Here is a 12,060-nt window from a genome sequence, read left to right on the forward strand (position 1 = left end):
AGATTAATAGTTATAGTCAATTGGTGCAATAATATATATTCACTGGCTTAAATTTTACGCTACAGTTTGGTGCAAAAAGAGATAAAGAGGACAAAAATTAGGTAGTTTGAAGAATGCGTTTCTTTTCCGCAGACTTATGTCTATTTTGGTTTATGTATTTCTTTAAAACTGTCTTGATTCGTATCTTAATCTGATGCTCCAGGCTGTGAAGCCATCTTGTTGGATAACTTTTTATTCTGGTTCTTTGCAGGTAAGATTAGAGTCGAATCTAAAATTTTAAATCATCAATATAGAATATTCACTGCACTTAGATATATTTTTATGGAAACGAGTGCTTCGTAAATTGGTCTAGTAGACAGTGGTGGAGGCATAGATTTCACTTATGTATTCAACCATCTATATATACACATACACACGATTTTGTACTTATGTAGACAATAATAATATTGTGGCGAACCCCTTTAACTGTCAATAACTCACGTTCCAAAAGCTAACTCAAAGGCAAAAGAATTGACCAAGTTTTATAAGGAGATCACTCATCTCATTAATCACCAATACTGAACTTTTTTAATTCGTTAACATATATCACTTTGGAATTGCTATTGTTAAGTCTCAATTGCCCCAAAAGTAGGGAGGTTTAATTTGGACTTGTGACTAAGTACTGAATGGAGAGGAATTAGGCAATGATTCTAACTGTGTGTGGATATAGGGAATTCGTAACTACATTTCATTTTTCCAACTTTTCCAAAATTGATCCGTTTCTACACCTTTGAGTGCTTAGTTTTTATTCATATTATTAGTTGGCTCGGTACCATGCCTGGTATATGATATCTCTTGATTGGCTTAGATACCACGTCTGATACATATATCGATTGACTTGTATATGACGCTGATATGGGATATCTATTGGTTGGTTCGGATATCAGGGACATGTTCTATATTGATTCGCTCGCGTGCTTGGTATATGTGTGATTGTTCTCTGTATGTTGGTCCGTGAGTGGACCTCTCTTCCCTGCACCATCTATTTTCTATCTTTTTATGCTTTTGCCTTTATCCTGTAGCAACTAGCTAGATTCTTGGCTGCTAAGAGATCAAGTTGAATCAATGTCATCAGGCATAAGTTACTTAAAGAATCTACTAGTAGGATATTATTTTATTTTTTAAAATTCTGCACTTAAAAGTGAAGCCGTGACCACTGACCACAAGTCAATTACTTTCTCCGTCCGACAATAGTTGTCCATTATTTATTTGACACATCTCTTAAGAAATACTCCCTCTGTCCCATTTTATGTGACACCATTTCCTTTTTTGTCAGTCCCAAAAAAAATGTCACATTTCCTTATATGATAAGTATTTAAAGGTACAATTTTTTTTTTATCCTTGTTGGTCCCACTTAATCTTAAAATAATACTCCAATACATTTATGAGGAGAGAGAAAAGTGAGTCCACTTTTTAAAGGGCAATTTGGTAAACATTTCAAAGTCTTCATTTATTTCTTAAACTCTGTGCCCGATCAAATGTTGCCACATAAAATGGGACGGAAGGAGTAATGAATAACAGGGGTAATATTACTATATTATCTTTTGACTTTATTAAATTTAATGCTTTAAAAAATGTGTAAGATGATAAATAATATTCAATAGCAAGAGTAAAATAGATATAAAAGTTTAATTATCTCTTGATTTTTTAAATTGGACAAGTATTATTGAACAACTATTTTTAGTATAGTGGACAACTATTGTTGGACGGAGGAAATACTAACAGTATTATTTTCACTTTTAATTTTAATATTTCCATTGTTATGTTAAAAAAAGTGACCAGGCTTATAAGTTTTTGTGTGAACTTAATTTAAGCTATACCCCAATACATCAAGATGACATCAAGGATGATTAGGTGTGATTTGCTTAATAAGGGAAAAAGAAGACATCCCTCAAAGCCCAATTAATACAAAACAAATCGATTTCTATATTTTTCAATTTTCTTAAGAACGAACTGATCAACTTGCATGTATACAAAATGAAACTAGTATTTAGTCTTGATTAGTTCCATCTCTAATAAAGTGTGTCAAGTTTAAGGAGACTCTTAGCTATTATCACAAAGAAAGAAGTGTGAGAGAGAAAATAGAAGGACTATTGGCCCTGATGAAGCTGCTCCCGATGTATGTGGCATAATTCAGACTTTGACCGTTAAATTTTAAAAGTTTAATAGTGAATTCGGACATGAAGTCTATAAGTTTTTGAAAGACTTAAAACATCAATACACTCTTAAACTTGTTAGTAAATTTCAATTAGACACTTGAACTATGACTTGTTCCTATTAAGCACCTAAATACATATGGTAAAATATTCTTATTACACTTTCGATCCATTTTTTTTAAAAAGCTCCTATGCATGTTTTCAAGCATGTAATAGATAGTTAAATTAACCCTATAAAATGTGTCATCTCCTTTAATTATGCACGTCAACCTCGTTGGAATATGCCTGATGTTTTACAACTTATTGAGGTTAATAAGACCAACCTCAATTGAAATATACCTAAGGTTTTACGACTTGTTGATATTAATGCGTATATAACTAAATGACGTGATCTATTTAATGTGGATAACTTATCTACATAATCGACATTTGAGAATATACCGAAAAAAAAGCATACATATCCAATTTGACATGAAATATATCTAATAGAAACACTCCTATTCTACAATGCCTCTACTCAACAATTTGAGGCCCAAATTTGTAGGTTTATTTGTCGATCCATTGGAGCCCAACCCAAATATTACTGCTTCCCCAGTATTTTGAATTCAATCAACCTGAGGTGCTAGTATCAGAAAACAAGGAATTAATCAAAAACAGAAGAGCTTAGACAAGTGGTATATGCAAAGACAGAAGGAGTAAGCAAAGCAGCTCAACACTTCAACACGTATAGTTTCATGCAAATTAAACCAACACATCTTTGATTCCTTTGAACAACCATTGCAAGGTGTCATTTATGTTCACCATGCAGAAAAAAACAGTTCCACCATGCAGAAGAAAACAGGTTAATGCCACACGGCCAACAAACTTGTTCCTCTCAAACACTATAAAAACAGAGGCCTCTGTTTCTCCAAATCTCATCTCATCTTTGTATTTTTAATCAATTAGTAATAAAACAATAAAAATCCTTAGCCATGGCGGTCTCTACTAGGCTTTTGTTAGCTATACTCTTCTCTGCTTTTCTCTTATCTGCAGCAAATGCATATAGAGAATATCCGGTTCAGCAAGGTCAGCATGGTCAGAGAAGCATTCCTCTGACTCAAGCTCAACAATGCCGCTTACAGAGGCTTACTGGAAGCCAGCCCTCTCAGCGCATTGAGTCAGAGGGCGGCTACACTGAGCTGTGGGACGAGAATGAGGAGCAATTCCAGTGTGTTGGAGTTGCTCCTATGAGGAGTGTTATTCGCCAAAATTCTCTCTCTTTGCCTAATTTTCATCCCATGCCTCGCTTGGTTTATATTGAGCAAGGCAGGGGATTGATTAGCGTTATTAACCCTGGTTGTGCTGAGACTTTCCAGTCTCAGACCTTCCAGGCTGGCCGAATGACAGGTGAAGAGAAGGGCCAGAGCCGCGGAAATGACCAGCACCAGAAGGTCCACCGCATTCGCCAAGGTGATGTCGTGGCAATTCCAGCTGGCGCTGCTCATTGGTGCTATAACGACGGTGAGGAAGAGCTTGTAGCCGTCTCCATTAACGATCTCAACCATCGGTCCAACCAGCTTGATCAGAACTTCAGGGTAAATTCTTTTCCTCCCTCCTATTAAATATATATAGAATGTATACTTCTACTTGTCTTAAACACGTCGAAAAGTTGAAATTAAAGAGTTACCAGAAACGGAGGGAGTAGTATTAATTAATTACCACTTCTTTCTATGATTTTTTTGTGCATGCAATTTCATGAGTTTAATTTTGTATGAAACATGTTTACCCAATCAGTTTACTTAAATAGTAATTACAGGTAAATTGACTAATATTGGTAACTAGATCTTGCTAGTTAAACTACACCAATCAATGTACTCATTTTAACTTCGAATTCTTTCATAATTCGATGAATTTATTGGTCGACTGTACTATTTGTGTGGATTTTAGGCATTTTACTTGGCCGGTGGAGTACAAGAAATTAGTGGAAGGCAAATTGGTGTAGGAAAGCAAAGCACACAGAAGTTCCAGAACATTTTCCGTGCTTTTAACACAGAATTGATGGCAGAGGCCTTCAACATTCCCGTAGAGATTGTGAGGAAGATGCAAGAAGAACAGAACGAACGTGGACTAATTATTAATGTCAGGGAAGGAATGAGCATGATTAGGGCCGATGAAGAAGAAGAGGAATTCGAAGGGCGATCACAACGAGGACAACAATGGTGGGCGGAAGTTACTGGAAATGGCTTGGAAGAAAACATTTGCACAATGAAAATCCGCACCAACATGGATACTCAAAGACGAGCTGACATCTACTCAAGGCAAGCTGGCAAAATTAAGCATGTTAATCGCCAAAAACTTCCCATCCTTAGAGACATGGACATGAGTGCCTCTAAAGGAACCCTATATCCGGTAATTCAGTCAATGTTATTTCCAAATTGATTAAAAACAAAAATAATTCTTCTAGTACTATGACTTAAATTGATTAGAATTGGCGGATTGCAGAATGCACTTATGAGTCCTCATTGGTCTGTGAACGGACACAGCATTATCTACGTGCAAAGAGGAGATGCACAAGTGCAGGTAGTAGATCACACCGGGCAACAAGTGATGAACGACAGGGTAAATCAAGGAGAAATGTTTGTAGTCCCTCAATACTATGCCTCAACAGTGAAAGCAGGGCAAAGTGGATTTGAATTCGCGGTGTTTAGGACAAGTAGTCAACCAATGAACAGCCAACTTGCAGGTTACACATCAGTGATTAGAGCAATGCCTATTGAAGTCCTCACAAACGCGTACCAGATATCGCCAAATGAAGCACAGCGTTTGAAGATGAACAGAGGAGGAGAGAGTTTCCTGCTATCTCCCCAGAGAAAGTCATTCTAAAATGGCTTTTAATGTGTAATAATCCCACCTTGGCTATCGCCTAGTAGTACTGGTTTGTAGTCTTTGTTTTTAGGCAAAGATGAAGCAAGAGCGACTTGTATTTAGGAGCAAATAATGTAACGAATAAAGCTCCTGCCTTTTTTGTACCTAAATCTCATCCAAGATGTTCTTTTTTTCTGTGCAAAATTTCTGAGTAAGCGGGATGGATACATTTAACATATAAACCAAATCATCAATTAGAAAGGATAATCAATCTCAACTCAATAGATTATAAACAAAACTTAAATAAAATAAGATTAAACTCAGAGAACAATGGATAGAGTTTAAAACTTCTATAAACCAAGAATTCTCTCTTAAGCTTAGAGTTTTATTCCATCACATTATACTCACACAATTTTGGTTGTTCTTGTGTTTTTGTTCTAAGAGATTATACCTCTGTCCTGATTTTCACAAAAGTGACACCACGCCTCAATCATGTAGTACCCACTCCTCAGTCATGTAATAGCTCTTTGAAAATCTATTATTTTCTAAAACAATTCATTATCTTTTTGTATGATCCGACTTTATACCTCTTGCCTATCGAAACATCAATCCAATCTTAAAAGTTGTATGATAATGAATTAAGAGTTCATAATATAATTCAGACGCAATCCAATCTTAAAAGTTGTATGATAATGAATTAAGAGTTCAAAATATAATTCAGACTCAGGTGCCGCGAGGCGAGGTGGGGGTGGGGGGGTCCTCGAGGCATGGCACCTCGGGGGCCAGAGGGGTGGGGGGTTGAGGCATGGCACCTCGGGGGCCCGGGGGTTGGGGGGTCCTCGAGGTATGGAGCCTTGAGGTCCCAAGGATTTGGGGGGGGGGGGGGTCCTTCAGGCATGGCGCCTCGGGGGCCCGGGGAGTGGGGGAGTCCTCGAGGCATGGCGCCTCGGGTGCTCGGTGGACAGGGTGGGGGGGAGGGTCCTTGAGGCATGGCGCCTCCGGGGCTCGGGGGGTCCTCGAGGCATGGCGCCTAGGGGCCTCAGGGGGTCCTCAAGGCATGGTGTCTCGAGGGCCCTGGGGGGCTTAAGGCGGATGGGTCCTGCCTCGGGACGGGGGCCGTTTGAGGCGGGTAGGTGTTGTGAGCTTTTGGAGCTCTTCCTTTAACGGATTTCGCACGTACACACATATTGATTACGAAGAATTCAATGAGAATTTAGATAGGTGCAATGGAAAAATTCTCAAAGGGTATGGCAACCGATAATCATTTTTTGAAATTTCCTCCCCTTTTTTTCTCTCTACAGTTTTGTGATTCAGTATTTTCTATCTTTTACATATTCTCAGCCTTTTAAACTATTTTTTGATCGTTTAGAATCTATTTCGTTCATTTGCATTCTCGATTTAGTGTTAACATTGAGATGCAACACAAATGTTGAGAATATGGAGCACCTTGGTCTTTATTGAGAAAGAAAAAGTAAGAAAAAGGGATAGCAGAAAAGGAACATCCAGCTAAAGTGATGTAGACTTTGTAGTTGTACATTAATTTTGCATCGACTAATATTGCAATATTTCTTTTGATGATGAAGTAATAGATTTTATAGAAATGGCATCAGAAAGATGCAATTAGACCAATATTGAACATCTATTACATTTACAAATTTTTATATAGCTTTTAATTGGGTTGCAGCTCCTCTCATAGTGTGTGTGCTTTTAATGTTTCCATTTCTCCGATGGTCTTGCTTTTGTCAGACCTCTCCATCCACCCCTATCTTCCCCTTTACAAAACTAGGTACATTCTAATATCCATTGGACATTTTCTTCCTTTCTTTTTTCTCTTTTTCTGTTCAAGGGTTAAAGGTGATGAGGAGAGATTATTGACTAAATTTTTCCTGCAAGTTCTTAAATTTCTTGCCACTTGATTGCAGCTGTTCATTAATCAGTTGGAGCCTTTAACCGAACAACAATTATTGGCAATCAACAACTTACAACAGTCATCCCAACAGGCTGAGGATGCTTTATCCCAGGGAATGAAGGCATTGCAGCAGTCTTTGGTTGAGACTCTCGCAGGGTCTCTTGGACCTTCAGGTTCCTCTGGGAATGTTGTAAATTATATGGGTCAAATGGCCATGGCAATGGGGAAGCTTGGAACTCTTGAGGGCTTCATACGGCAGGTGCTTAATCAATCCTTCACATCTATGTCTATTCCTTTGAAATTATATACTTGCTTTGTCTGAAATGCTTCCCAAAAACCTGCAGATTCATCACTGACATGTCAAACTTGTGCATCTTTCTGTCGGTTAGCCTCTTCCGTAGTTGTCTCCTTAAAAAAGAAAATGAGAGATGCATTCGGAGAAGGAAAAGGGAGAAGTAATAAATTCCAAATGTCTTTGTTAGATTTTCATATTCCAATTTAATCCAAACAAACTTGTCTACTGCACCATATTGTTATTATCATCAATACCTTTTGAAGTACAAGTGATGAAGGGCCTGGGGAGGGAAAGAGAAGGAAAACCAAAGTTCCTGCTTAGAATTGAACTCTTGCTTACTCTAGGTCTAGTGAAGCTAGGAACCGTTCATTCTTATTTACTGCACAAGACAACATCTTTGAACAACTTTAGGCCCCAGCCAAACAAAAAGTGTCCATTTCACCTCACAGTACTCCTAGCCAACTGATGACATATTCTCCTGTCTACTAGAATGACTAGCTATCTGCAGCTGCATATTTGCTGCTTAATGGTGGCTGAGAACATTTTAAGTTTTACCACTCCTCATAGTGGCTCTGTGAATTCAATTTTTTTAGTCATTTGAAAGTTTCAGAGAGCCTTAAGCAGAGGAGAATCTATAAGGTGCTTATTCCCTTGTTAATTTAAGAGTAGTACATACTCCTGCTGTGAAATATTTGATCGATTCTGATGTCTGTATATCTGGGATTTGGCGTTAATAGTTGCATTTAAGATCTATCTTGGTGATTCTCTTTTCCAAGCCTTAGGTTTGTGTATTTGTTTCGAAGATGGAGGGGGAGGAGGAGGTGTTTTATGGGTCTACTACTCATTGCTTTAAGGCTGACTCCTATTTAGTGATGATAGTTTACATAAATTTGCTTTGGAACATATTGGGAATCAGTAGCAAATTCATCCATGGATTCACAGGTTCTGTAGAACCCATGCTTCAGGGTCGTACCATACACATGTGTGAGCGAGTGAGATATATATTTCAGAACTCACTTTCTCAAATCACAATCCGCCACTGCTGGAAATGTGTAACCACATTTTGTGCATGTTTGAAGTTTTTTTCGTCTTTTTTTCCCCACTTAAATAGGCTGACCTATAAATTAAAATGTCCTTTCAGGCTGATAACCTTCGGCAACAGACATTGCAGCAAATGCATCACATATTGACAACTCGCCAATCAGCTCATGCTCTTCTTGCTATCACTGATTATTTCTCTCGGCTTCGAGCACTGAGCTCTCTCTGGCTTGCTCGTCCCCTGGAATAACATCCACTTTCTTCTAATACACTGCTCTGAAAGACCCTTGGTGACATTTGTACATGAGAAACCTCTTTGTTGGAAAGCTGAGCTGCTGAGGTTTAATGGATACATATATTTATATAATGGTATTTGTAACATTGTTTCATATTTAACTAAGATAGTGTGAGATCAATGAATTGTTGTTGTATTTTAGCATATCTAATGGTTCCAATTAGGTTAATGGAAATGAACATTCACTTATAATACCCTCCAATTTTTGCATTGTTATTTAGCTATTGATTTTTTTTTTCATTGTATCGTTTGATATTGAGGCGTAGTCGTTGTTATAAAATCTCTATCTATAGAAATACATGTATGCCCTTTTTTTTGGCCCTTGGTGTGTATCGTAATTGTATCGTATACATACCTCTAGTTTTGTATCGCGTATACAAAGATATTTAATTCACAAAGTTGTATACGTTGAAGATATACAATAGTGGAATTATATTGTTGTATACTATTAAGTAGTAGTATAAAATTTGAAGTAATAAGGTTTTAATTGCATTGGTATTAGTCCATTATAAATTCCCTTACATTGTATATTAATGGGTGATATATCCTCTCTTCTTTTTGGGTATTCCAATCCCGTCCAACTAATAACAATATATCTAGTGTAACTTCATAAATAGAATTTGAAAAGGTGATGCTTACACAATCTTATCTTTACCGTTAGAGAGTATTTTTTTAGAGCATAGAACAAATTTGACTTTTTTGTCCAAACCATTAACAAGCATATGAAGACATCAAATTAAAGTGTAACTTATTAAGTTACATATTAGAGTATCTTTTGGGAATAGGGTTCAAAATATATCTGAACTTTAATTGAAATTGTTGTAACAATCCCAAACTTTGGGCAGGACCTATTATCTCCTGCACTATTTAATAGTGTATTTTAAAGGTATATATGTGCCCACGTGGACATGTTACTATTTATAATGATCACTCTTTATAAATAAATATTTTATCGTAGAGACTTCACTGTTGACACCCAATTTTGACCTCCACAATTTGATTAATTATTCAAGCTTCCACAATTTCAAACGAGGTAAAATAATTTGTTTTACAAAAGTTAAAATATATTTTTCTATCTATTTTCAAGACAAGTTTTAGATTAGCTTTTGGATAATTTATCTCATTTCTAATTTATTGATTTAAAATTGTTTCAATCTAATTTATTTAGCACAAGTTTCTCCAAATCCAATTTAAACCCAAAAGAAAACCAAAGTAATTTCAAAAAGCAAACTTGATACCCAGCCTATAAATAACCCCAAATTCCTAACGGCTAACACAGACCTCATCTCCCTCATTTTAAAATCCGCCGGAATTTGTACGAAAACCGGTGGATAAGCAGCTAATAGCTGTCTCCCTCACCCCAAATCCGTTTCTTCCCATCCTTTTTCCTCTGAATTCGCAGATCTGTAAAGCGTTGTTCACTGTTCGCTTGAGAAATCTCGAGGGTTTTTGCCGCCTATGGCCTCCAATGTCACTTTTGTCTGAAAAGGTAACCATCCCCTTCTCTATCTCCAAAACATGTTGCTGATCTAATTATGCTAAGCTTGAGCTGTTTAATTTGTATATGTCTTCCTTCTTCCACTTTATTTAGAAATTTGTTGGGAATTCATACATTAATTGTAGTTGAAGCACGCGTTCTTGCATGGTATCTGGATTCAAACTCTTTCACTAATGAATTCTATCTTGTTGAATTGATTCATGAATCTGTTAGTTCTACGGCCTTTCTCGACCCAAAATTTAAAGGCATGTTCAACTTCAATACACCCCCTTCTATAATTTATGGTTTGATTTTACTAGTTTTAACCTCTATGCCTCTGATCCTATTTTTCTCTTTGTAAGACTATCATGCATCTTTCTTTAATTTTTTGTTATATAGTTACTTTGTCCTGATTAGATTTTGAATCTGTTAGTTCCTCAAATTTTGTTCTTCCCTTTTTTCCACCTACCTGTTAAGTAATAGAGAATCAATGGATCCATTCTAGTCTCCATTACACTTCCTTGTTATTTGAGAATGACGTAATTTGGTTCATAAAAAGTCAATCAAGTCTAAATATGAAAAATAATCTTATATTTACACATTATGTTTTCTGTTGAAAACCTTGATTTTAAGTTCCATGTTTCCCTTGAGTTTAGCATCACAGCTCACTGTAGATTCACTTGTTGATATTGCAACTCTTGATGGTTAGTATGATTAAAGCACAATTTTAACGTTTAGATTTATATTTTGCCTTCCATTGCAATTCAATTCAGTCCTTGTCTTGCTTAAAACTCCCTCTTATTTGCTCGTGTTGAATTCTTGCTGCTAATACAAGGAGATTTAGCCTTAACTATTTACTTTAAGCCATGGTGTGATAACTTAAGTTGGATTAGAAAAAAAATCCACATTCCCTTACTGGATACTTACAAGTTATACCCGTATTGAGTATGTACCTTTTCCAAATTTATGTGACCTACATAGACGCTACAATCTGTGTACAATTGGTACCTGTGAATGAATCATGCCTGCAGTTCTCAAGTATTGTAGTTCACACTTTGGCAATATTGTTATGACATTAAGGTAGATGATAAAATATTCATGTGTTCATCACCTTGGAGAGTTGGCTGAAGACAAGTCTTTTGTGCTTTGATATTGTTGCCCAAATATCTTTTACCAACTTGATGTCTGCAAGTTGATAAGTATTGACATATGCTTCTGCCTTGGTGATTTACAGAAGATACTACATCTGATTTGTGTTTCAATTTCAATTGATTATCCGCAAAGTTGGCTATAGTTCACGATGGCTGATATCAGTCCTAGTACATCAACAGATGCCGATACTGAAGATAAAAACAGGGTAAGTCAGTTACCTCTCAAATCCATATCTAGTCATTATTTCATTTGATGTTTTGAACTATGACTAGTCTTGACTTCAATAAGTCCAAATTTTGATTGATTATGATGACTTTGTAATTTGAAGTAAGTCCTCCTTTAAAATCTGGTTTGGCAAGTAGACCTTTTTTATTTTCCTATATCAAGGAGAATATAAACAATGGGTGAAGATCTTCTTTTGTATGCAATGCTCTTATTTCAACATGCTTGTAACTCCTATTTATCGTCTTTGTATTGCTGTTCTTGTTAGTAAAATAAACAGCTCTTAATGTTTCCGTTTCTCCAATGGTCTTGCTTAAGTCAGACCTCTCCATCCACCCCTATCTTCTCTTTTAAAAAACTAGGACATTTCCTTCCTTTCTTTTTTCTATATTTTTTTTCAAGGGTTAAAAGGTGATGAGAAGAGATTATTGACTTAATTTTTCCTGCAAGTTCTTAAATTTCTTGCCACTTAGTTGCAGCTGCTCATTAATCAGTTGGATCCTTTAACCAAACAACAATTATTGGCGATCAACAACTTACAACAGTCATCCCAACAGGTTGAGGATGCTTTATCCCAGGGAATGGAGGTATTGCAGCAGTCTTTGGCTGAGACTCTCGCAGGGTATCTTGGAC

At 36.6% G+C, this 12,060-nt stretch overlaps 3 protein-coding genes across 4 annotated transcripts in view; 2 read left to right on the plus strand and 1 right to left on the minus strand.

Annotated features, from left to right (window-relative positions):
* The window catches only part of LOC125811166 (actin-depolymerizing factor), a 154,725-nt gene that overhangs the window by 18,594 nt on the left and 124,071 nt on the right, over window positions 1-12,060 (minus strand). The gene's annotated exons all lie outside the window — the stretch shown is intronic.
* On the plus strand, window positions 3,103-5,225 carry LOC125810965 (11S globulin seed storage protein 2-like). The gene is made up of 3 exons (XM_049490466.1): window positions 3,103-3,769; window positions 4,122-4,583; window positions 4,677-5,225. Exons 1-3 carry the CDS (start codon window positions 3,167-3,169, stop codon window positions 5,055-5,057), a joined length of 1,446 nt encoding a protein of 481 aa, XP_049346423.1. The 5' UTR covers window positions 3,103-3,166; the 3' UTR covers window positions 5,058-5,225.
* Window positions 5,936-8,770, plus strand: LOC125813617 (transcription factor TGA2.2-like). The gene is made up of 3 exons (XM_049493092.1): window positions 5,936-5,989; window positions 6,962-7,207; window positions 8,385-8,770. The coding sequence occupies exons 1-3, from the start codon at window positions 5,936-5,938 to the stop codon at window positions 8,529-8,531; spliced, it is 447 nt and encodes a 148-aa protein (XP_049349049.1). The 3' UTR covers window positions 8,532-8,770.

This window comes from Solanum verrucosum, unplaced genomic scaffold (genome assembly GCF_900185275.1).
Source record: "Solanum verrucosum unplaced genomic scaffold, falcon-dt-bn FXZP01000235.1, whole genome shotgun sequence".
Classification (NCBI taxonomy): Eukaryota; Viridiplantae; Streptophyta; class Magnoliopsida; order Solanales; family Solanaceae; genus Solanum; species Solanum verrucosum.